This window comes from Panthera tigris, chromosome A1 (genome assembly GCF_018350195.1).
Source record: "Panthera tigris isolate Pti1 chromosome A1, P.tigris_Pti1_mat1.1, whole genome shotgun sequence".
Classification (NCBI taxonomy): domain Eukaryota; kingdom Metazoa; phylum Chordata; class Mammalia; order Carnivora; family Felidae; genus Panthera; species Panthera tigris.
The window spans coordinates 139778851-139805411 of NC_056660.1; the positions used below are offsets into that span (position 1 = coordinate 139778851).

The following is a 26561-nucleotide window of genomic DNA, read 5'->3' on the forward strand; positions in this document are numbered from 1 at the left end:
TCTATTTGCTCTGTTTTTCTGATTGGATACTTTCCAGTGTTTTCTCTTCCAGTTCACTGATTCTTTCCGCTGACTCCTCCATTCTGCTGTGGAACCCAGTCACTAGGCATTTTTTTTCTATTTGTCATGATGTTTCCTATATTCTTTATTTTTCAAGTGTGTTGATAATTGTTCAGTGGAGCATTATCATCATGACTGCTTTAAAATCTTTATCAGATAATGCTAATATCTGTCATCTCAGTATTGGCATCTCTTAATTATCTTTCCTCATTTTGTTTGAGATCTTCCCAATTGTTCTTAGGATGACTGATATTCAGTTGAAAGCAGTCATTTTCATGTTTTCTTATACTTTAAATCTCTTGTAACCCATTAATTTCTAGAACTCTCTGGGAGGAGAGAAGGGTATGCTACCTCATTATTGCCAGGTGAAGGTAGATGTCCAATGTCCCCACTCAGCCTCTACTAACAACCAACCAAGAGGGGGTGTCCTCGTTACTGCTGTCCCCCAGTGGGAGTCCAGTCTCCCCTCATGATCATGATACCATGGAGGGGAAGAAGGGAGAAGGGAAGGAGCTCATTACTGGCCAGCAAGAGTCCCAGTTCTCTACTTAGCCTTCCCTGATACCACTGCAGAGGCAATATCGAGGCACCTCATCACCGTTTTGTGAAGGTGGAAGGGTCTCTCCTTGGCATTTGCTTGTATGCCTGGCAGTTAGGGCAACAATTTTCCTGGTATTCGTTTGGAAAAGAAAGAGTATTATCTAAACATATTCTACCTTTCTAGGCTGCTCCTCGTTGGGCACGAGAGAGCAGAGTTTGTTGAGGCTTTTAAAATAATCTGTAGGTAGTGGTATTTCCACACTGCCATGTTCTTTGGTTCCGAGTCTGAGACCAATGCAGCAAAAATGAATAAATAAATAGAAATAAATTTTTATAATGCAGGGTACTCACACCTCTCAAGTTCCCTAGCTACTCTGCTTTTTCCTTCTGTCTTTCAGTCTTATGTTTGCTTTATAGTAGCCAGTATTTTTTAGCTGTAGTTAGTGGGAATACTCATGAAAGTATGACTATTCCATCTCCATATGAATTTTAATATTATTCATTTACTCAACTACTTTCTTTTTTGAGTGCCTGTGATACAACACTGAACACGCTATTTGGGGTCAACTCCCACAGAGCTTATGTAAAAGTGAACATCAGGTACAGTAGAGTCAGGTCAGAGTTGTGAGGCAAGTAGACGGTGCTGTGAAAGCAGAGAAGAGGTCTTCCTGTCACTTCCTGAGAAGTGACATCTGAGCTAAGACCTGAAATATAGTAAGTGATAGCCAGGCAAAGAGATAGAAAAAGAACATTGCAGACGACACACAAAATACTATCTGAAAAGTTCTGGAAGCAAAAGTTAACAGAAGTAGGTAAGTAACAGATCATGAAGGATCTTATAAATTGCATTATCCTGTGGGTGATGGGGAGCCCTTGAAGTGTTTTGGGAAGAGGGACAAGATCAGACAAGAGCTAGAGAGTTTACTCCAGTGGCCAGAAAGGCAGCAGGAGGACTGGTTAGGACACTGAAAATAGTGATGTGAACTAGAAAATGTGGGTAGAAAAGGAGAGAAATCAATATTCAACATGTTCACAGAAACTTAGAGATACAATAAACAAAATTTCGTGGTGGGTTAGATGGTGGGATGTGGAAAGAGGTTGTCAAAGATGATTCCAATTTCTGCCTGTGCAGTCGAGTGGATGGTGACGGGCATTTTGAGATTGGGACACAGAAGGGAGAATAGGTTTGGGCTGGCATCAGGAAGATAATGAGCACCATTTTGGATATGTTGGGTTTTCGTGTCAACCTGACATTGTCTGATAGGCATTTGAATTACTATGTTTGGATGCCAGAAAGACACCTGAGCTGGGGATAGAGTGTTCTTTCACTAATTCGTTAAACAGATGGTTTTGGAATATGTATCACATGGCAGGAATTATTCTGGTTCTTGAGATACGGCAGTGAACAAAACAGACCAAAACCCCTGGCTTGATGGAGCTTATATTCTAGTTGGGGAAAGACAGTCAAGAAACAATTAGATAAGCAAAGTAGATATATCAAATGGTCCTAAGTAGAAGGAAAATAAAGTTACATTACGGCATAGAGGGCACTGGGGCCAGGGGATGACTATTAATACGATGGTCTAAGAATATGCGACTATAAAAAATGACATTTAAGCAAAGATGCAGGAAGATACTTCAAAGAGAACATTCACAGCAGAGGCAACAGTGAGTGCAAAGGTCCAAGGGTGTAAGTACGAGACCACTAGCAGGAAAGGTAAAGAAGCTTTTTACCCTGGAGCAGCATAAGCAAGGTGGACTGCAAGAGGCAGTAGGTCAGAGTGGACACAAAAGGCTTTGGTCTTCATGCTGAGAGACATGAAAATCCATTGGAGGATTTTGAGCAGAGTAGTGACATGATCTCAAGGATGTTTTCAAGGAGAACTGGCCTTTGTGTTTAAAATACATTATAAAGGATCTGAGGTGGAATCAAAGAGACCAATTGGGAGTGCACTGCAATTATTGTGGCAAGATGCAATAGTGCCAGTGGACAGGGTAAGAACTGGTTAGATTCCAGGGGCACCTGGGTGACTTAGTCGGTTAAACATCCAACTTCAGCTCAGGTCACGATCTCACAGTTTGTGAGTTCGAGCCCTGCACCAGGCTTTGTGCTGACATCTCAGAGCCTGGAGCCTGCTTCGGATTCTGTGTCTGTCTCTCTCTGCCCTTCTCTGTCTGTCTGCCTCTCTCTTTCTCTCTCTCTCTCAAAAATAAACATTAAAAAAATTAAAAAAATAAAAAGAAGTTGGTTAGATTCTGAAAATATGTTGCAGACCAAAGGCATTACTGAAAGTTTGGATGGTGAGGTATGGGAATGAGTTGTTGGGGGAAAAGATACTCAGAATGACTTCCAGGCTTTTGACCAGAGCCACTGAAAGCCTGGAATTGCCTTTGTTTACATAGGAAAGATTGTGTGAGGGGAAGGTTAAGGAGAAAGAACCAGGAGCTCAGTTTTGTTCATGTTAGGTTTGAGATGCTATTAAATATCCAAGTGGAGATGTCGGCTAGGCAGTTCCATGTATGAGGCCAGAGTTCAGGGGAGAGGACTAGGTGGGAGGTAAAAAGGTGAGTCCTTGCAGTGTATAGATGAAATTTAAAGTCATGATGTCAGATGACACCACCAAAGGACGACTTGTAGATAGAGAAGAGGGGAATTCTGAGAACTCAGGCCAGAGACATGAGAGAATCCAAAGGTCAAGCTGATAAGGAGAAGTCAGGAAGGGAGATGGAGACTGAGTGAGTGAGGTAAAAGGAAAAGACATTAGGTAGGTCCCGGGAGCCAAGTGAAGAAAATGGTTCCAGAGGAGGGAGTGATCAGGTATGATAGATGCTGGTCATGGACCAAATAGATTAGGGAATTTGTTACTAGAATTGGAGTTATGGCAGCTACTAAATTACTGGCATGGAGGTGAAGATCGGGGCCTGCTCACCTGTATCAAGGCAAAAGCCCAGTAGCCAGACTCCCATCCACGGCAACAGGTGATCCTGAGGCAGCCCCAGGTTTGACACAATCTTGAGGTTTAGCTGACTTCTGTACCCCAGACAGGGCTGAATCTGCAGGTGGGAGATAAATGGCCCCACCTGTAAAGACGGGAGTACCTTAGGGACAATCAACACGTGTACACATGTGCATGTTTGAAGACAACCAACCATCCCTTGTTCTTCTGCACTCTTGTGGCATAACTCTCCTGGCAGTTGGGCTGGTGACCATATGTGGAGATCAGGCAGTAGGGTTAGAAAGGCTGGGGGCGGGGGAGCAGGGAGCGGTAGTTCAAGTCAAAGGAAACAAAAAACAGAGGCCTACAGGAGAATAATGTGTCTGAGAAGGCAAAGGGTCTAGTCCCGTGGTAAACCCATCAGGGTAAGGAGATCCAGAGTTACCATAGCAGGTAACGGCATAGGCAGCAAGTTTAGTGTACCCGGCTAGGAGACAAGGAAGGGTTCAACAGGCCAGAAACTCGGGCCAGGAGAGTAGACGACAAAAAAAAAACCCAGCCTGTCAACAAGTGGTCAGAGTAATTAGGAGGCATCGTCATCTGCAAAAATGAGGCCTGACACTGAGGAAGGGCTTTGTAAGTCAGAAATCTCTGTAAACTCTACACTTAGCACAACAGGACAATACTAGCTTGCAGCTGACCCTCAGTAATGTTCATTGGAGCTGCCTCCTGCCCAAGGCCAGAACTAGCCCAGGTGGAGGTGGGGTGGCAGAACTACAGTGAAATTTGGGGGAGGGAGGTGCCTCTCTGTTCATGCACTCAGCTGTGACCAACCACCTCCACTCGATCCTCTACCTTCATCCCAACTCTAGAGTAACAGCTGGGGATCCTTGTCGAGGCCAGCTGCACAGTGCCCCTTAGGACCTACCACAGTGACTGGGACTCTGTGGTCCGTGTGGTGCACTTCTTCTTCCAACTCTGAATTTCTGAATTCTGAGGCATGGCCTTGAGAAGCAGAGAGCAGTACTTGCAGTTCTGCTGGGATCGATGGGGGGTTGGGACAATAGAAAAAGCAAGTAGTTCTAGCTTGACAGACAGATAGTGAGGCTGGGAAGACAGGATAGCTTTGAGAAGCATTACGAGGGAAGAAATGAAGAGCAGAGCAAAATGATAGATCTTTGAAGTTTGAGCATTATTGAATATACAAGTCATTGTATGGTATTTGGACAATTTCTAATCATCCCTATACAACATCAGCCTCTGTCCTGTGTCAGAAATAAGCAGGGAGCCTATTATATGTACTGTAAACAATGGGCAACTGATGTGAGACTCTTCTAACAGATGGGAAATATGACTACAACAGTGTACCAGAAAAAGAACAGATTTTCCCAGCTTGTCAGAAATCTAAACGGGAGCCCACCCACTGAACCACATTGGTCCAAGGGAGCTTCCTTTTTTCCATCATCTCTCCACACCGAGGTGCTGCCACCATCTAAATCATCTCAGTCTTCCTTGGACTGGGAGATGCCAACACAAGACATGTTCCATTTATTGGGTTCAGTCAAGGCTGGTTGGAGTCCCGCCCTCTCTCTTATAACTATGAAAAAAATAGTAACTTTTCCCTCATCTCTTTGAATCTTCAAAGAGTAAACAATATGTAATGATAGGTTGACCTTGATTGATCTAGTGTTCATTAATCCCATTCTTTACTTCCCTTCTTTTTCTCCCCTCCTTGGTCAAGGTTTAAAACCCCCCTGAAAATCCTAAACATAGCCCACCTGATGTAAGAGGATCAGCTGCCTCATTTTTGTTCTCAGTTCCGGCCTTCCCTGTCATTCTGGGTCCAGGCGTGACTTCCTGCTGCCACACTGTGGGTGTGGCAAAGCTCCACTGCTGACGCTTCCTGTATCCTTATGGCCCAGTGGCCATATTTACCCCTTCTCCATGGAGCTCAGGGCAAGGAAGTCCCGCTTTGTTAAGTGATGAAACCAAAGCTGTCCCTGCTTGGCCTCCACACAGAATCCCTCAGCCCAGCAGGCCTGTCTCGTGGGTATTCACCCAGCAGCATGCTCCTCGGCCTTTCTCTGGCCACTGGCCTCCTTCTTCCTCCCCCCTTACACATGCAGTTTCAGACATGACCTCAGAAAGCATTTGAAAGTAAACCCTGATTGATTCCACCTGCTATTCCCTGCTTGTCCTGGTCAGCTGCTGCTGTCACCCAACACTGCGGGATGGTCCTTTTCCTCCATGAGCTGAAACCAAGGCATCTGCCCAGCATTAACCAAACTAAGCCCCTCCCCTGAGGGCTGTTACTGTTTAGGCAGAGAAGTTCCCCATTCGGTCTCCATGCTCTATCCTGAAGGTCTTTAATCCTGGATCTTTTACTGACCAGCTGTGCGACCTCAACGAGACCACTCAGCATAACTGTGCCTTATTTGTTTGAGATACAAAATGAGGACATTCTACATCTGTGGCTCTGAAGATAAAGACCATACTGATTTTTTTTTTTGAAGATTTTGAGATGAAGTATTCTTTCATTCAACTATCGTTTCTAACCAATCTACACTCCATCTGTGTCCGTTCACCGTGACTTATTATTCTTTGTAGGCCTTTTCATTGTATTATACATGTTTATATTTTATGTGACCTGAGTCTTTTGGGCCATTCAGCCAATGTCAGACCCTTTCTGTCTCCGGCAGTTAGAAGTGGAGTGTGAGGGGGTGGGAAGTACGCTTCACCCACCACCTCCTCCCCAGGTAGTCTGTTATGATGGCAGCAAATCCTAGCAAATGTGCACATGGGCACAGAAACAGTCATGCAGCCTGTTCTGGACTCCGGGGAAGTCCATCTCTCTGCCCTTGGGTACTGAACAAGCCTTACACGCAAGGGCTATGGGAACATCATGATATGCTGATGGCGGGGCCATCAGACTTAGAGCTGGTCAGGACTTTAAGTCTCAGGGTGCAGGGCCAGTGGCTCTAGAATCTGGGGTCTCAGCTAACGGTACCATTCCACCAGTTTTAGGTGGCTGGGCTTACAGGATACTTGTTCATCCATGGTGCTGAGGGCAGAACTTTCTTTCCAGTCAACTGCATATCAACCACTCATATCACCAATGAGAAATTGTCTCTTTGTTCATTAACAGACTTTTCTTCTGCACATTTCTAAAATGATGTGTAAAGCCCTAAATAACTTTCTCTAGCCTGTTGATTCCTGATTAACATGTTTCAAATTCTAGAGTATAGAGCAATTTCTCTTTATACTGAAGTACTTTTAAAGCAAGTTACCATCCTGATCATACGATGTTAAGGTGGATGTTTGTTTACTATCTGTTACCCACTAGAATGTGAGCTCCTTCAGGGATGGACTTTGTTTTCCTTACTTATTAGCATAGCTCTAGGTGAATGGGAAGAAGGGAAGTGAAGGGGGTGCTTTTGAAAATTCAGCTGGTTGGAGCGCCTGGGTGACTCCATTGGTTAAACGTCAGGCTCTTAATTTCAGCTCAGGCCATGATCTCAAGGTTTGTGAGATAGTCCCCCATGAGGGGCTCTGTGCTGAGCATGGAGCCTGCTTGGGATTCTCTCTATCCCTCTCTCTCTCTGCCCCTCCCCATTTGCGTGCATGCACGCAATCTCTCTCAACCTCTCTCTGAGTAAACAAACCTTAAAAAAAAATTAAAATCCAGCTGTTACGGGCTGTGGGTTTCCTGCCCATGTGGGATCTAGCACTGCCAAGCCCCATCTAGGTGAGCTGCTTAGACCTGTTGTAAGGGAGGTAGTGCTCCTCTTCCCTTTCCACCTCTGCTGTCAGAGCCTGTGACCTCCCAGTCCTTCAGCTGCCAGCTCCCCCTTGCCCACACCCTGCCTACTGGAAACCCTCCTCCTCTTCTCTTCCCCTTCCTCCACCAACAGCGCCAAGGATGCCTGGTGCTGCCAGAAAATACAAGGTAACTTAGATCAGTCCTTTAGCCTTTCTGGGGCTTGGTTTCCTCACCTGAAAAATGGAGGTGAGTCAGGCTCTGTGCTGAGGATTTAGGTCATCTATTTAACCTTATGTAATCCTCACTCCAAGCTTACAAGGTAAGGAGTCTTACTCCATTTTCTGATTAGGAAAATGATGCACAAAGAGGGCAAGTAACTTGCCCTGGGTCCCTGGGGCTCAAACCCAGCTGTGTGACCCTGCAGTGCTGCTCCCAGGACAGACATACCTACGTCTCTCCCAGCAGGTTTTGGTTGGGGGGGGGGGGGGGAAACCTCTGAGAACTGGCTTCCTTTTTTTTTTTTTAATGTTTTATTGTTTATTTATTTTTGAGAGAGAGAAAGCAAGCAGGGCAGGGGCAGAGAGAGAGGGAGACACAGAAGAATTGGAAGCATGCTCCAGGCTCCGAGCTGTCAGCAGAGCCGGATGCAGCACTGGAACCCAGGGTCCACTGCGAGATCATGACCTGAGCCGAAGTTGGTTGGATGTTAAATGGAGTGAGCCACCCAACCACCCCTGGGAATTGGCTTCTAAGAAGCTCACCTGGTAACTGGGAAATACAGTCATTTTCAGGAATCCTGGCCTTAGATGAACTCTGAATTCCCTCCCAGTGCTGTCTTTCACTCCATTATTATCCATCCTGGTCCAGGCACTCACCTAGTAGCTTCATCAGATACATGGTGACTCACAAAGACTCCCATTATTGCCCAACTGTGAATATTTGCATATCAACAGCACAAGCTGTAGGAAGACCCTTGATGGCGGTGGGGATGGGAGGGCTACTTTGGGCCCAGGGATTCCTCTTGGCTCACAAACCATAGGTAAGTCCTTCTCCACTTGTATGTGACTAAGGCAAGGCCTGCTTGCAGTGCTACTGGATGCCATCCTCCCAGGTTAGGGAGGACACACAAAGACCATACACACACACACCCACGACTTACCTGGATGAGACACACTTTCTCTTTGTTGAAGATCAGAAAGTAATTGAATTCAGCCTTTTCTGATTTTAGAATGTGAAATTAGGGTTATTTCCTCTATACAAGCAAAGATTATAGTCTGGCATCAGTAAACATGGCCTGACCAATGCCCATTAGAATGCCCTTCACAGAAATCTACTTCCAACATATTTTTAAGATGTGGGGAAATTCCTTCGTTCTTTCCACAAGTATCCTAGAGGGGTTAAGCAATGAATGAATGGAAAGACTCCACAGTCCTGCCCCAAAGATCAGGCTGAATCCAGACACAGAACTTTGAGATTGGTACAACCCAGTCCTTGGGGGGGGGGGGGGGGGGCGGGGGGGAGCGGTTGGGGGGACCTTGTTCAGCAGAGAGAGCCTCCATGACCGCCCAGAATCCTGCTTGAACAGCAGCTGCATAAAAGTTGGAAGAGAAAGAAACGATTCAGGTTAGATGAGAAACAGATCGCCTCTGGGGGAAATGAGCTGTGAAAAGCAGAGTAAATAAGAGAACAGGAGCAGGGAGGGACAAGAAAAGAGGTTGGATGAAACCTTTGCCTTGGAATCCCGTCCTGTGGGCCATAGTCTCCCTCCTATCCCACCCCCACACACACGGTCTCATAAACGTTTCCCCTGCCTGTGTTACACTGCCTGATAGTTCCTAATGAACACATCCAGCCCTTGCTTGTGAAGGTGTTCATTGCAATATCATTCGTGTTCCCCTAGTTTGGAAAGCTCCCAATTATCCAGTGGTATGGTTACAGAAACAATGGTTATATGCCAAATCACTTCATTTTAAACAAAACATAAACAACGTGGGATGGTTTTATTAATTTTGGGGGGGAAGAACAGAAAGCAAAATTGTATAAATCCTGTGATTGGTAAAGATATGGATATGAAAATATGGAAATGAAAATATGAAAAATATGGAAGCACCCTGAAAGGAATTCAGAAATGAAAACCATTTTTTGGAGGGGGGGGCACGTAGATATTTTGCTTTTGTAATTTCCTTTGGTATATCATAAGAAATCCAATCAATTTGGGGCGCCTGGGTGGCTCAGTCGGTTAAGCCTCCGACTTCAGCTCAGGTCATGATCTCACACTCCGTGAGTTCGAGCCCTGCATCGGGCTCTGTGCTGACAGCTCAGAGCCTGGAGCCTGCTTCAGATTCTGTGTCTCCCTCTCTCTCTGCCCCTCCCCTGCTCATGCTCTGTCTCTCTCTGTCTCAAAAATGAATACAAACATTAAAAAATTTTTTTAAAAATGAAAGAAATCCAATCAATTCAAACATGCAGTTTTCTCTGGAAGAATTGCAGGGTTCTCAGCCCAGGATACACCTTAGATTCACACAGGACATAAAAAATATCAATGCCTGGGCTTCCAGTAGAGCAACAAAGTCAGAACTTCTGTGGGTGTGGCCCTAGGCATTGGTATTGCCACATCACTGTGGTGTTTTGGTTTTTTTTTAATGTTTATTTTGAGAGAGAATGAGAGCTTGAAGGGGAGCGGGGGAGGGGCAGAGGAAGAGGAAGAGAGACCCACCCCCAGCCTGAGATCGCCTCCTGCCCTCTGCACCCCCATAGTACCCTGTGGCTATCTGTGTTACTGAGTTTTGCATGTTGTGTTTTCATGATCTTTTGGCATCCATCTTAATGCGAAAGAGGACTTTATCTTAGTAATTTTTGGGTCCCAAGTGTAGTACTTGGCATATAATGCCTAATAAATGCTTGTTAAATGAATAAATGCATAGAAGGATGTGTAATTTAGGACCATGTTAAGGACCATTTTGGGGTTTCTAGTGCTCCTAGCATTGCAGTTCAGTAGCTCAGATGGATTCAGTGGTGAAATTGCTCTTTTAGGTTAATCCGGGAAACTTGCCATCGTTTGTAACATTTCTGTGAGAAAAAATGAAATTCATTTTGTGCTTTAAAGAGCCAACTTTTGGATGAATCTTTAGATCCCAATGTACAGTAGTCCCCATTATCCGAGGTTTCCCTTTATGTGGTTTTGGTGGGTGACTCGTGTCAACTCAGGTCTGAAAGCAGATGAGCCTCCTCCTGACGCAGTGCCAGAAGGCCAGCAGTAGCCTAATGGCATGTCATGGTGCCTATGTCATTCACCTCATCGCACGTCATCACAACAAGAGGAATAAGTATAGGGGTGCCTGGCTGGCTCAGTCAGTAGAGCATACTACTCTTGATCTCAGGGTTGTGGGTTCAAGCCCCACACTGGGTGTAGAGATTACTTAAAATCTTGAGGGGCACCTGAATGGCTCAGTCACTCAAGCGTCTGACTCTTCGTTTCGGTTCAGGTCACGATCTCACGGTTCGTGGGATCAAGCCCTGTGTTGGACTCTGTGCTAACAGCATGGAGCCTGCTTGGGATTCTCTCTCTTCTCTCTCTCTGCCCCTCTCCTGCTGATACTCTCTCTCTCTCTCTCTCTCTCTCTCTCTCAAAATAATTAAATAAGCATTTTTAAAAAATAAAACTAAGAAAATAAAATCTTAAGAAAAAAAGGAAGAGTGAGTACAGTACAATATTTTGAGAGACCACATTCACATAACTTTTATGACAGTATATTGTTATAATTGTTCCACTTTCCTTTTAGTTATGGTTGATCTTACTGTGCCTAATTTATAAATTAAACTTTATCTTAGGTAAGTATGTATAGCAAAAATATGTATATAGAGTGTGGTACTCTCTGTAGTTTTAAGCATCCCCTGGGGGTTTCGTTGGAGCATCCCCCCTGCAAATGAGAAGGGACTACTGTAATACTGATTTAAGGACTGCCTATATGTTCCAAAATGCCCCTTGCTGAGTCCTTAGTATTCCTTTTCTAACTTCTACCACTGATTTGACTGAGTTACCCAAAAACAGTTTTCCCCAAAAGTTTAGACTAAGCAAAGAGAATGCTTACATTTTACCCCTTAACAGGTACATCCCCTGAGCTAAGTCTGGATCTGTGCCATTGCAGGCTTTTCAAAATGAGCATTTAATTGGTTTTCCTTTTTTTCCCATTAATTTTTTTAAGTAGGCTCCACACCCAACGTGGGGCTTGAACTCACAACCCTGAAATCAAGTGTCTCATGTTGTCCTGACTGAGCCGGCCAGGCACCCCTAATTTGTTTTCCTGACTTCAGCAGTCAACGGGGCAGATGCTTTAGTCAGTGTTTAAAATGGCTAACACTGGCATGGCGCCTGCTACGTGCTGTGCATTGCCTAAATGCCACTACTAGTCAGCATCCCCTGCTTCTTCCCGGGAGCCCCATAAAACCCCCCTCTGACCCTGCACTGAAGTCAGAAAAACCAAATAAGAAAGAGGCTGAATGTGAGGGCAAAACTATCCTCACTTTCCGGAATGGTGCCAGCAGCTTCCTTTTCCCAGCCTCTAACCAAAGCTGGAAATGGTATAAATGAACTGGCCCCTACAACAAGGTGAAGGCCCTGGAGAAAGCACAGTCCGGCTGCAGTGAGGAAGGGCTGGTGGCCACATCCATCAGCTGAGCCCGAGGGCTTCGGTGAGCCAGGTCCCTGCACTAGCACTGGGGTTGTCAGACAGGAGGAGTTAATGGGGCAGGGACAAAGCCACCTGGATAAAATGTGGAACAGGACTGCTGTTTGGGAAAAGAATTTCCACTTAAAAGATTTAAGTAGGTTGAGCAAGAATTGAAAACAAAGGATTCTGTCTGGAGAGGTAGGGGAACAAGGGATGGAGTTTATAGAAAGATAATAGATCATTTCATTCTTTCTCCTTGGTACCTGTTGGATACAAGAAGGCACAGAACATCTTTGGTCTGAAAAAAAAAAATTCATTAGTTTGTCCTGCTGCTGAGAAGTCAGCCAGTGAATTCCAGGCTTTGCAAACTCTCAGCCCTCTCTCCACCCTCCAAGGACTTAATGAGCATGAGGTGACTTGTACTTTGTGTGTCTGTAGGAGTTAATGGCATTCCTTTAATAAGACCAAGGGAATGAATGAACTAAAAGGTTAGTTACTTTAATTTTTTTTTTTAACGTTTATTTATTTTTGAGACAGAGAGAGACAGAGCATGAACAGGGGAGGGGCAGAGTGAGAGGCAGACACAGAATCCGAAACAGGCTCCAGGCTCTGAGCTGTCAGCCCAGAGCCTGATGCGGGGCTCGAACTCACAGACCGCGAGATCATGACCTGAGCCGAAGTCGGACGCTTAACCGACCAAGCCACCCAGGCGCCCCAAAGCTTAGTTACTTTATAAACAGATAACCCGCAAAGGAGAGCTACTTTGAGAATTATTTTGGTAAGACAGCTGTGTGTCCGATGCATGGGAAATCATACCCTTCTGCTCGCAAGTATTTGAAGAAAGAATTTACTTATCCAAGGAAAGGATGGTCACATTTTCTCAAATCCCAACGCTAATTTAAGGAAGCTGTGTGCTTTTATCCATACCAGATTTTCATGTGCAGAACTGCCTCAGCGTGGTAAAGGAAAATGGAGAGTCAGGATATAAAGATCTGATCATTGTTTTTGTTTTAGAAGCTTCTGATACCAGATGCTCCTGGTGTATGTCTCTTAGTGCTGTCCAGAAATCTCAGGAAGTTGTCCATTCCTCTGCTCCAGTGTCCATAACATAAGGAGAGAGATGCTCATATTTTATACCCTGTTCTGAGTGACAGCTTGGGAAAATACAGTTATTTTAACCCAGCTGTAATTTCTGCTTGGGTCCCTCTGTAGGTTCAGCATCAAGAGAATTCTTCCTACGGAAGAAACTTTTCCTCTTATCATCAACATACACACTAGCCATTTTTCGCAGAACGATACAGTTTATCTTACTGCCGTAAGATGTATTTGCTAATTTATGACTCTAGAATCTAGAAACTAAAATGTGGTTTTAAAAAAAGTGAAAGAGGGGAGCCTGGGTGGTTCAGTCGGTTAAGCATTTTACTTTGGTTCAGGTCATGATCTCATGGTTGGTTTGATATGTGAGTTCAAGCCCCACATGGGGCTTTCTGCTGTCAGTGTAGAGTCGGCTTCAGATCTTCTGTCTCCCCCTCTCTCTGCCGCACCCTCCCCCCCGCCCCCCCATGTGGCACTCTCTCTCTCTCTCTCAAAAAAGGACTTTTTTTTTTTAAGTGAAAGAGGCCAATCTGAAAGGCTACCTACTGTAGGGTTCCAACTATATGACATTCAGGAAAAGGCAAAATTATGGAAACCGTAAAAAGATCAGTGGTTGCCAGAGGTTATTGGCGAAAAAGAAGGGGTGAATAAGGGGAGCACAGGGGATTTTTTAGAGCAGTGAAACTATTACTCTGTATGATACTGTAATGGTGGATATGTGCCATGATACATTTGTCAAAGCCCACAGAATATAAAACACAGAATGAACCCTGACCTAAATTAAGGACTAAATAATAGTGTATTAATATCGGTTCATCAATTGTGAACATATGTATCACACTAAGATGTTAATAATGGCAGTGCGGGGTGAGGGGGATATATGGGAACTGTCTTTGCTTTTCACTCAATTTTTTGAAATTTTTTTTGAAAACCTAAAACTCAAGAAAGTATTTAAAAAAAAAAAAAAAAAAAAGGAGTTCAGCCTCGTAGCATCTCCATGGAGGTGAAGAAGGCAGCAGATGATGATGTGGTCCTACTTAGGTCCTCTGTGGTACCCAACCTGCAGCTTCCTGCAATTTCATTTGAAAATAGTTATCAGCACATTAAATCTTATCTTTCTAGTCATTGTTACTACTACTAGTCTCTGTTTAAAAACAAAGCAAAAAGAAGAATGTAAAATTAGCCTACTCTCTTCTCAAGAAGTTCCTGTTTTACTATCAGAGATTCGGTTACACCCCTTCCACACTGCAAACAGGTGGCAACTTTGCACACTGCAGAGGTCCAAGTACTCTACTTTCTAGGTGTTTTGGCCAAAAAGAGGATTGGTGTTTGCTGCCCCCTTTCCGGTCTCTTCTGACCACTGGACTCACTGGCCCCTGCACGAACTCCCAGGCTCGCTTCCTCCAGGAGTTCTTATTCCTCTCTATGGTGCGGGAAGGGGGTCAGTTAGCTAATAACCACAACAAACATCTACATGTTGTAGAAAATGTCTCCAGGAACAGCACAAGTAGTGATGAGTAGTTGTTACGACTGACCGGCTGAAGGAAAGCCCACGCGTACACATTTACAAATCAAAGAAAGATGTGAACCAGATGCTGCATTTTACAGCGTAGAAAATGCACTTCCCTCTGGAGGGGGAAAAATGTGTCCACCCATTATCTTGCATTCAATTTGCTTTCAATTCACACATGTACCCAGGGAGGCATAAAAAACCCAACTGGCATAAAGGCAGAGGAAATCCATATTCTCGCATGATGTCAGTCCCCTCATGAACAACATGAAGTCTCCTACCTAGAAGTCCACGGTAAAATCCCATTCAATGCACGTAAAGACAGTACGTCTTTTCTTTTCTGAAGAATGTGTCAATAAATGGGATGTGGTCTTATTTATATACCACCTGCCCGTCTCAAATGCCAGTAGAGTGAAAAGATCGTCTCTAGGCCTACGATCTGATTGTCCCCTGTCATATTTTTCTGGACTTGATTTCCCACGTGGAAGTCTCATGAGGAAGGAGGAAGTACCACTAGCTCCCTGGCAGGCCACCCAGCTCAGTATTCAGTGTTTGCCTGCTACCAAAACCTTTGTGAAGTGAGCATGACAGTTTACCTCTATGGCACCAGAAAGGGGAGGAATACAACCCAGTCATCCCTGATTGTCTCTGAAAAATACCATGGCTTTAGTTATTTAAAGTCTTGCACGTTAATTAAGCTGTGAGAAAGTAGGGAGTTAAGAATCTAAGGAAAATGTGGTCTTATATTTTAATTTAACTCTGGAAGAAGAGAGAAGAGACTTTTCTTCCTGCAATTTCCTTTTTCTTTCTGTTCATGATAAACTGGAACCTATGGGCAAGACAAGAATCACTCATGGTGCTGAGAAACTCACGCGCCGAAGGAACAGTGCCCACAGCTGGGGTTCCCTGCCTCCAGATGTGCTAACAAGCATTTGATCTTTTGCCTTAATGATGTACAAACCTCTTCGTGGAGACCCTCGAACACTCCCCCGTAGGCTGTTTGCGTCTAAGGCTGCATCTGCGGAGTCACTTTGTCAACCTTGTCTTGTGTCTCTTCCCCTTGCAGGGCAACAGGCTTTGGCTTCTTGAATGCACTGTGCAAAGCAGCGGCCGTCCTTGGAAACTTAATATTCGGCTCCCTGGTCAGCTTCACCAAATCAATCCCCATCCTGCTGGCCTCCACTGTGCTCGTGTGTGGAGGACTGGTGGGGTTGCGCCTGCCTGACACACGAACCCAGGTCCTGATGTAATGGGAAAAAAGCCATCCATCCTGCGTTTCTTTCTCCTGCCCTGTGTCAACACTCCTGACTCAAGGCTTCAGATTTTTCAGACACCAAAATGTGGTGAAATATCAGAACACTAACCCTTGCCATCACTAAAATTTATTTGCATACCCTCCTGCCCCTTGTATGTGATTTTGCAGTTTTGTTCATGCGTTGCTGTCTTTCCTAACTGGGATGCTACCAGTGGAAGCATTTTTTAAGTGCCCTCGTCAGCCAGGCCTCCCTGAGATTCTGATCACTGAAGGGTGAGAAGCCTTCGCTGCCCTAAGAAATAGAGCCTCCTTCTAATTTAACATCCACAGGAAATAGAAGTTGGCATATTGTTGCTTTTGTGCTGAGGAGAGGGATTCTTTTTTTTTTTTTTTTTTCAATCAGAGTGATATTTCCTGTTTACTTAGCAAAGGACACCCAGCAATTCTTGCTGTTCTAGCAAGGCCTTTCAAAGAAAACCATGTGGCCCCAAACGGAGCTGGGTGGGGCTCTTTCAGGCATGACAGTGAAGGTGACTCTGCTGACAAGAGAAATAAAGGCCATGCCGTTAGCAGCAAAGATCTCAGTGAACTAACTACACAAGCAGGATTTCTGCCCAGTTGAAGTCCTGAAAAATATGCAGAGAAGGAACCGCAGTACTGTGGGTGATTATGGTCCAGAACGTTAGAAAATCAGAGGTCAGAGACAGATCTTCTGCCTCTGTTTACCCCCATCTCCTCCTTGCCCTCACCTCAGCTGCCCTGTATTTTGCCAGATAGCATATGCAAAGAGAGAAAGCCACTTTCTACAAAACTGGATCTGCCTGCCTGATTCTGCCATTTATTCACACTGTCTCCACTGTAGAGATTCACCCCTAGAGCCATTTGGAAATGCAAAATGATGTACCGCTTTTCTGAAGGACAGTGCCCACCCCCCACCCCACTACCGCCTCCCAGTTGACAGTGGGCTTTCTAGCTGGCAGCACGGACAGAAGTGGGTCTTCTTCCTCGAGCTTCCGCTGGCCAGTGTGTTCCCAGCCGCCGCTCTGTGCGGAGTCCCAGCCTGCTTAGTCCACGGGGCCCCCTCTTGCAGACATGGGCAGCATCTCCTGGTGGTCTGGGGCTGCTCCTTTCACCGCTGGAATCTGCCTGGGCCTGGAAGACAGAGGTCCGCAGGACATTCCCACGGGCTCTCAGCTATGTGACCTTCTCACCCCTCGGGGCTGCCCCTCCTCCAAGCTTGTCCTTTTTACCCATCTTCTTTGAAATCCGAAGCCTCCTGGTAGACTCACAGCAGAGACCAGCAGCCAGGAATAAATCCCATATTAAAACAATATTCTTTTCTTTTTTTTTTTTAACTCCGTCTTGTTAAAGGGTTATCCTTGTTACCTTTTATGGCATTTCTAGCAGGCCACAGCCCCAAGACTCCCCATGCCGGGAAGGGAGAGCCTTTGTTTCCAATAGCCATTACATTCAAAGACGGTCCTAACCCTGAAGGCTGTCTACCTAATCATTCCCCTTCCTAATCGTTCTCCTGGAGCTTCAGATAGCAGAGTTCAGACTCTTGAAAAGCTTCTTTCATTAATGTAGCCTTTAATCAACCATACCTTGGAGTAATTCAGGTCTGTAAAAAAAGGGCAGTGTGGTGTTGGAGTCTGGCAGGAAGAGGTTGGTTCCCTGGGGAGACCCGCTCAGGGCCCCAAACACCAGGAAAACTCAAACCCAAATGGCAAAGGTAGCAGGAAGAGGGAAAATCAATAAAGACTGGATGAGATCTCTTCAACTGATAACAGCAAAGGAGGGAAAGAAACACAACTGACTCTCACTTCTGCCTCTGTAATATGATTGTAAAACAAAGATTGCATTCAGTCAACCCAGGAAGGTACCCTGTATATTTTTCTTCCATATGTATTCATTTCCCATTGATTTATCTTCTTAAAAGGAGCCATTGTGGAGACCTGAGTAGGGCTTTTTTAGTTGAATACGGCATGTTTAGTAACAACTGCCAAAGTAAGATGTGTATCTTCATCAACCCATTCCAAAGAGAGAAATGTGCATGGATGTCACTATCTCTAGTCTTCCATGATAGTGAACTTTGCTTACTGGACTATCTTTACTTCCAGAAATGTCTTCAATGTCTGTTGTATCCCTAAATGTGTAAAATATCTCCCAAGCTACAGAGCACGGCAGGTGTAGAGTTTTATATGATAGCTGGTTGGGTCCGAATGAGGTAAACTAGCAGAACCCCCATTTCATGAGACCTGACACCACGCATCCCTTTCAGAAGGGCCCTTCTTGGCCTTCCCGTCACCTGATCCAAGCCTCCCAGGTGGCCCAAGAGGGATCTATTCTAATCTCCTGGACAGTCTGCGGTCACAAACCTTCTTGGTCACCACCTTTCCCACCTTTCAGAGAAAATGCAAGTTTTCTCTGCCTCCCTTGCATTGTTCCCATCACCTTGATTTTCTCTGAGAGAGCTCAAGTTGTTCACGAAGTATGTGGCATGGCCTGTCTGGCTTGTTCTAGGGTTAGCTGGATTAAGATAGAGCCACATGATTAAACAGAAGCTCAGCCCTATCAATATAGCAGGCTGCTGGCACCGGGACCTGCAACCAGCGTCTTATTTCATCCACAGAAGGAAGACGAGAGTATGTGCCAAAAGGAAAGCCTAAGGAACAGTTCCACTCTCTCCTATATTTCTGACTCCTTTTCTATCTAAAATGTTCTCACTGGAATCAATCTAGAATGTTAAACCCATCAGCCAGGGATCACCTTACACCCAGAGGACTGACCCAGGGAGAGAAGACAGATGGGTCCTGGCTGCTTCTCAATGCTGGATTCATCTTCACAAGCACCAAATAGGTTTAGTTCAGAAACAGAAAAATTAGCAAATGGGCAAGCTGTTTGGGAAGCCCCTAGGAATAGGCCAGAGAATATAGTTCCCATATTGTCTGTGCGGCCAGCTTCCTAGGACTCTCAGCATTATTTCCACTCAGTGCTGGTTTGACAGTTATCATTGCCTGGTCAGGAAAGAGACCCACCGGCAGATGGACACGGTTAGAAGATGCGCTGATCAAAATGCTAGCCCAGAGTCTGTCTCCTATAGCTCTCCTGACTGCGTATTCCCTTTTATTCTTGAAACAGGAAGGCCTAGGCCTGCAGAAACTGAGTTTTTAATTGGTATCACCTAAGTTAGTAGAGGCACCTTCATTTACAAATCTCACCAAATCAGACTTCAGATGTGCAACCAAAACCTGCTTTGTTGCTTTTCTGAATGTCTTTAGATATCATGGGAGAAGTGGGGAAAGAAATGTAGTGACAGAGGGAGAGTCCAAGGTGTCGCTGAGAAGGTTCTAGTGAAAGGAGTATGAGACAGTAAGAAAGGGATTAAGAGGGAGTAAGAGAAAGTTGAGACTTTCTAAACCCTGGGATCATTTCAGAGCCATTTCATGGGAGTACCTATTGATTCCTCCTGCCAACCAAAATAGAATATGATAGTCTCCAATGTTTCTATTTAATATTACAATGGCCTTTATCTATTTCTTTACCTCTTCATGCACTAAAGGCTCTGAAGGTGGAAATGTCTTACTTTGGCTTTTACCTGGTATCATAGAAAGACAAGTGGTCGGTTGTTAAGGTGCATATTGGCTGTGTGTTTTGTTTTCCTTTAACCCCATGTGATGCTGAACCTAGTCCAGTGATCAAACCTACAGAAACACCAGTTATGTGGCAACAACAAAAAGAAACCTACCCCACAGGGCACTCTGAAATGAGCTACACATTTCTTACAGTGTTTGTTTTCTGCCAAACACAGTACGTTTTGAGGAAACTTTCCTCACGATCTGTGTAGTGTAGACAAAAGAAAACTGTCAGTATCTCCTAGACATAGGTGTTTCTTTATTGTTGCAGATACGGAGTGCCAGTTCTCCATGTAATGTTCTTTTGCTCCAAATATTGACCATTCCCCTTATCGACAGTGTCTCACCAACCAGACACAGCCATTGCCAGGGTCTCTTTCTCCACCAATACCTACATCCATCTTAGTAATCCTAGGCTTCTGAGTTGCAAGGATCTGGTTCATAGGTCTGTTTAGGGCCTTGATTAGGGCCAGCAAGGGTGGGTGGGGCAGAGAGCTGGGCAGAGCATTCACTGGTCTCTTGTCATCTCATGTGATTATTCAATATGTGTTTATGGAGCACTTCCCATGTCCTAGGTGGACTTATTGTGCTTCACGTGGACAGTTAACCCTTTTCTGGACTTAAATGAAGGCAGAGGAAATGGGAGTGAAAGAGAAAACGTCTGTAATGGGATCTCATATTGATCCCCATAACACGTTGAAGTGCTCTCCCCATAAACACAGCGTGTTGTTTTTCCAGATTTAAAAGGGGTAGCCTATGGTGGGCAGTAGAAGAACGACTCAGAAATTGGGAATATCACTGACAGGAGGAGAAAGCCCCTCATTTTCTTGGGCTCTGTCAGAGGAACTACCAAGTAATTAATACTTGGGAAATGAGAGAAATGGAGGCACACATGGTCTTTCTCTAAACGTCTCCACACAAAATCACACTAAAGCATTCCCGAAGGAAAAGAATCTGCAGCAAAGATAGCCCCGTCTTCATAGAGATGTTGGTTTTCTTCGGAGGAATTCTTTTTATGGTTTGAAAGGAGAGGTGGGGGCTGGGAGGTCTGCTCCAGAGCAGACAGTGCTGGAGTCTTCTCTCCAGAGTGGAGTCAGCACATCCCTCAGCTGTGGCCACACCCCCTTCCCGAGGTGTTTCCTTTCTGATTTTGAAGACTTGTAACTGTGTCAGCTGCCTTTGCAGATATGCCAGAGCAGCTCCCCCACCCCTCCAACCCTTGGCAGATAAACCACCCAGAGAACAGGTTCTGACAGTTAGGGACAGGAGAGTTTTAGATTTCAGTTTGAGTTAAACCAGTGCATAGTTGTTGCAGAGTGTCTTGAAACTGCAAGGACTTTGGGGTTCTGGACCCCGAGGGGAGGCAGAGTGGGGAGTAGTTGTTGGTGACCGGCCCCCTCCCCTCTGGGAGCCCTTATTTCCTTTTTCACCCCCTAACCCTCTCCTCCTTCCCTCTTCCAGGAGTACATACTCACTTCCTTTCTTCCCCATCTATTCTTCTTCCCCTCGCCTCCCGTTGTCACCTCTCGACTCCAGCAGTGTACAAAGGCAAGGCCAAGCTTTACTGGTGCACTTGGGGCTAAAGATTGTGCCCATCCATGCCTCTGGTGGTGGCCCATTGGATGAAGAAGGTGTTGAATGGAGGGGGTCCAAGGGGTATAAGCTCTAGACTGTTGGTTTTGACACAGCTCCCTGTAGTGGGGTAGATTGCCAGCTGCTGCTCAGGTCCTGCGCAGGATTAGCTGGGTACCACTAGCATGGAGTGTGAGAGAGGCTCGTCTCTGGGGCAGAAGTCTGAGAGCTTGGCATCTGACTCCTGAAAGACGAGGCAGCCTGCAGCGAGGTTCTCGGAATTCATTGACCTGTGGGAGGGAGACGCACCCCTCTGTGCCTGCACTGGGTCTGCTTGGTGCTGAAGGCTGGGTGCTTTCTCTTCAGAATTACATGCTGACATTGCAGAGGCTGTCCCCACCCTGCTTACGCCACCATGTCCATGCTCCCCTTCCAGCCAAGAGTGCCCAAAACTAGAGGAAGGAGAAAGCAGCCCTCAGCCCTCTCTTCAGAGGGAGTTGAACACCAGGCTAGCAGCCTACCCTGGAAGCAGGGGTGCGGAGTGGCTGGCGGAGCCTGCTCACAGGGACCAAAGTCCTCCGAAGCCCGTGATGTGTCGGGGCAGGCTCAAACCAGTTCCGCAGAGCCAATCCTTTCAGGAATTTTCGGAGCGGGGTGAGAAACACAGCCATTACTGAAAATTATGTAAACTTACACTTAGATCATAAATATGCAAAACTCATCACTTTCTAATGAGTTTACTACACTTAGTATTATCCATGCCCTTGAGGTCATATATGCCCGTTGGATCTGTAGAGTAGAAATACCGTATGTGGGCGTGCTACTGCACACTCTCCCCAACTCCAGGTTCAGTAACATCACGTTTGTGGCTTGAAATTGGCCAGGGTAGGAGTGTTTACACCATGGAAATCTACCCCCAAGGCTACAGATCACTCTGTTAATCATTCGCCTACCTACCGTTCTACCTAAAGCCCTGAATTGCGTAGCCTCCCGCTGCCTTGACCCAGGCCACCCCAAATTGGAGCCTGTCGATTTGTGGGGCAGCATTGCCCCCGCACCCGAGGGAAGGAAAGACTTGGCGAGCTCAACCTCATGTCAATTCACGAAGGGTTTCTTTCTGCATTTGCCTTGACTCCGAATAGGACCCACAGTGCCCAGAATCTACTGCTTCCTATGAGGATTGCTCCTTTGGGGAGAATGTATAGTCAATTGGCTGTTTTATGCTGTGCAAACAAAACTGAACTCATTTGAAGTTGCACATTGTCTCCCCTTTCACGCCCAAGTAGATGTCCAAGAAGGAAACTCCTTGCTTGCCTTTGACATTCACCAGGCCTGCCTAGGTAAAACTGGATAGATTTGCTTAATCTCACTTCCACCACTATTATTATACATTTATTGGGCCGAATCTATGTCCTAAATCAAACAGAAGAAAAACAAAATGTTCTTTCTTGATATGTGCTTTTATAACATCTAAACTGTGGTTATGTATCCTCACCCTGACCCAGGAACATATTGAATAGATCTTGAATCCTTCACTAGTGTCTAGATACTGTAAATAAAGTCCTGCAAGAGTCTTTTTCTTTCAGGTAAACCTTCGTTTTGGACACATGCAAAACCCACGATCCACTGTCCTTTGTAGGGAGATCTTGGCAGTGGTCCTGTCCTTGGTTTTGGCGTTTGGGTGTTTTGTTCTCTCTTGTTTCTTTCCTGTTTTCACTGCTCTGTAAGACTTCCTGCTATGGAGTTCCAGTTACCCCAACTCTACTGTATATATGTGCTGCATGTGTGAACCCCAATAAATTCTGTTTCAGGTTTCTGGAGTTGGTATCTTCAGTACAGCTGGTCCTGTTGCGAACTCATCTCTCTGGTATGCTCCTCTGTGTCTGATTCCCGATTGCCAAAATGTTTGACCAAGTATGTTTTAACAAATGTCCCGAGACATCCATGCGTATCCTTGTGAAAGGGCATGCTCTGTGTGGGGTGACTCGTGTACAGCATAAATCTATCAGATGTGGAAGTGTGTATACATTTCTATGCCAGATACGTCACATTCATGTAACAGCTGCAAAGATATTTAATGTACATTGGATTATTAATAAAAGAGCATTTTTTGCTCCATTATATTCAAATAAGGATTGCTGAGTGACTGACTTCCCTTCCAAGTATGAATTAACCCTTTAAAAATAAATACTTTCTGGGGCACCTGGGTAGCTCAGTCGGTTAAGCATCTGACTTCTGCTCAGGTCATGATCTCACAGTTTGTGAATTCAAGCCTGGCATTGGGCTCTGTGCTGACAGCTCAGAGCCTGGAGCCTGCTTCAGATTCTGTGTCTCGCTCTCTCTCTGCCCCTCCTCCACTTATGCTCTGTTTCTCTCTCTCAAAAATAAATAATATTTTAAATAAGTACTTTCTTTTATATGCATAGGCATAAAGAAAACCTGTTTCCTTGATTCAGGCTTATTTGAATGGTTTCTGTGGGCTGGTATCATGGGTGTTAAGGTATCATTGATTTTACAGGAACACTTTCCATTTGTGAGGACCATCAGGAAGAAAATGTTTGTGGGGGAATTTGTGGCAAGGCACATGCCTGTGTTCTCTTGCCCTAGAACAGGAGTCACAACTGAGCATATTAACTCAGTTGTCTGTTGGTGGCTGCTTGGAACATTAGTTTGGGAAGAATGATGAGAAAAGGTGCTTGGACCAAAGGGTGCATTGCCCTCCAATGGGCATTGGACACAGAAACACGGACTGCCTGCCATGTTTACACTTAAAATAAGTACAAACTTTGGGTTTGCTAATCCCAAAAGAATACTTTTGACTGCATGTAACAGAAGACCCAGCTTCAAATATCTGTAGTAATAAAGGGAATTGTTATTTCACGTAACAGAGGAGGCAGGACAATTCCAAGGTTGGTTATGACATAGCTGGGGGACATCACTGAAGACCCAGGTTCCTTCCACCTTTTACATCGGCCATTCTCAGCATACTTGTTTTCATCCCCTCGTGGGCATGAGGGAGCCCCAGCAATGCTAAGCATCAGATCCTCACACAAAAACCTAAGGACCAAAAGAGGGACTCTGCCCTTTTTTTTTTTTTTTTTTTTTTTTTTTAGGGACTCTGCCCTTTTTAGGACCCCTTTTAAGATCCTGGAGAACATTCTCACAATGCTCCAGCAGACTTCCTTCTATGTCTCGTTGACTGGACATGCACCATTTGCCTATTCCTAAACCAATCACTTGCGAGGGGAATATGAGTCCCACAACTGGCTTAGTCTAGTCAACATTCCCCTCCCCCCGGAGAGCTCGGAAGGAGTCTCTCTCCCCTAAAACACATGGCTTCTGACTGCCTGAACAAAACTGAGGTTTGGTGATCAAGAAAGAAGGAAGGTAGCCATTGGGTAGGCAAGCAACAGTGGGCCATGGGTTCTAGAATCATGCTAGCTCACACTGTAGCCATATGCAGCTATTTATAGTTACACTTAAAATAAGTACAACGAAATTAAGAGTTCAGTTCCTCAGTCATACCTAACCGCATTCCAAGATGCTCAGTTACCACCGGCCAGTGGCTACCATATTGGACAGCACAGATACAGAATATTTTATCATCACCAAAAGTTCTGTTGGATAGTGCTACCCTGGAGGTTATGTGCTCACTTCCCCCTGCATGCTGTTCCTTCTCCCGGGGCTGCTCACGCTTCTTTTAGGTTTTCTCCCCCAAGACTAGATGCTCTCTTTTTTGCTGTAGCAACCTTGTTCTCCCTTTTCCTTCTCCCCAGCAGACTGGAAATAACCCAGCCCATTGCTCCATATTGGTCTTCGCCTTCCTCCAGCCCCCAGCCCACCAGATTTAGCACCAATGAGTATTTAAGAAAAGTTATTTTGCTCCTTTTCCTTTCTTTCCTGTTTCACAATGATACTCTGACATAAGGAGGAAAAGAGGACTCCACAAGCTAAAATCCCCTAATAGTATCAGGGATTATGGCAAGCATGGGAACTCACAAAGAGACTCTGAAGGTATAGATGAGCCTGGCCAAGGATCACTGTGAGATCTGAGGGAAGCATCCTCAAGCCCGGTCTGGACCAGTGGCTGCAAAATCCCAAATGCGAAATTCCTAGAAATCGGTATGCTAAAACGAAGCAACACTAGTCTCGAGGGAATCTCTTTTCCTGCATACTGATGTCTGATACAGTGGAGTTACTGTTATTATCTATATGAATTTGGGCTGCCATAACAAAGTGCCACAGGCTGGCACAGGCTTGCACCACAGAAATTTATTTTCTCACAATTCTGGAGGCTAGATGTCCAATATCAAGATGTAAAAAGGGGTGGTTTCTTCTGAGGCGTTCCTCCTTGGTTTCAGATGGCCATCTTCTCTCTGTGTTGTCACGTGGTCTTCTCTTGGTAAGTGCCTATGTCTTGATCTCCTCTTCAAATAAGGGCACTTTAGGACCCACCCTAATATCGTTTTAGGCTGATTACCTCTCTAAAGACCCTATCTCCAAATGCAGTCACATTCTGAGGCACTGGGGGGGTTCAGACTTCAACATATGAATTTCAGGGGCACACAGTTCAGCCCAGAACATTATCCCCAGTGCTACTTAGTTTATTGTGTATGTATATTGTGTATAGAATTGTATGGGGTGTGTGTTGTGTGCCGAATGTGATTGAATTTGCCTGTGGTCACACAGGAACAGAGCAAGGGCTTTGTGTATGTGTTCACTCTTGTGTGTACTGTTTATTCAGAGGGGGACATAAAGAGAGAGATTGGGGAAGAATCCATGGGCCCAGCACTCCTAAACTAGAAACAAATTACTCTAGGGAACACCTCAGGGCAGGCTAGCCAGCCTCTGAGGCCTGTGTCACACGGTTCTTAGACTAGTGACTCTGCCTTCTGAGGCTCTCTGCTTACTAAAACTCCAAATGCGACCTGCTCTGTCTGTACCATAATTTTCTCTATTCCTGGGCGTGATGGCTGCGGCATTCCCCACTCCACCACAGCCTCTGAACAAAGCAGCCCCTCTGTGGGCCTGTCCTGGTGAAGCGTCCCCCGTGACTGTGACCAGCTTGGTGCCCTGGTTGGCTGCTAGGGCAGCCGGGGGCGGGGCATTCCCGGAGCTTGAGTAAACAGTGTCAGCCTGGAACTGCCACAGTCCCTTTGTTCAGTGGGGAGAACAGATGCTCCGTCCTCTCCTGTAATTTGCAATCCAGACACCAGGTGGAGAAGTGAAAACCACAAAGAAGAAAAGTCTTGAAGGAAGGCAGGCTCCAGCCCTGCAGCTGCTGGAACCGCCTTGGGCCAGAATGAATGATGATGTGGTCTGGCAGCACAGAGGACACGGTAAGGCCCGGCCCTGAGTCCCAGTGCACCAGCGGCCACCCGCCTTCAGTCATATTTCTGCGTCCACTGCTGAAAAGCCCACAGGGCGGCTGAACAGACCATACCTACAGCAGCTCCACCCCCCTCACACCTGCTCACCCCTGTATGCTTGCTCCAGAAAAAAGCCCTGTAGACTGAGATGTCCAAGGA

The 26561-nt window shown here is 45.6% G+C and overlaps 1 protein-coding gene across 2 annotated transcripts in view; it reads left to right on the forward strand.

Annotated features, from left to right (window-relative positions):
- Window positions 1-15974, forward strand: part of SV2C (synaptic vesicle glycoprotein 2C) — a 161382-nt gene extending 145408 nt beyond the window's left edge. The window contains exons 1-2 of one of the 2 annotated variants that reach the window (XR_006218576.1): window positions 8201-8335; window positions 15638-15724. Coding sequence is in view for 1 of the 2 variants with exons in the window: in XM_007079832.3 (XP_007079894.1) it covers window positions 15638-15821 (184 nt within the window). In the remaining variant the exon portion in view is untranslated. Of the gene's footprint in view, window positions 1-8200; window positions 8336-15637 lie in introns of those variants that run through there. The other variant, XM_007079832.3, reaches the window with a different exon arrangement.
- The last annotated feature ends 10587 nt before the right edge of the window (window positions 15975-26561 follow it).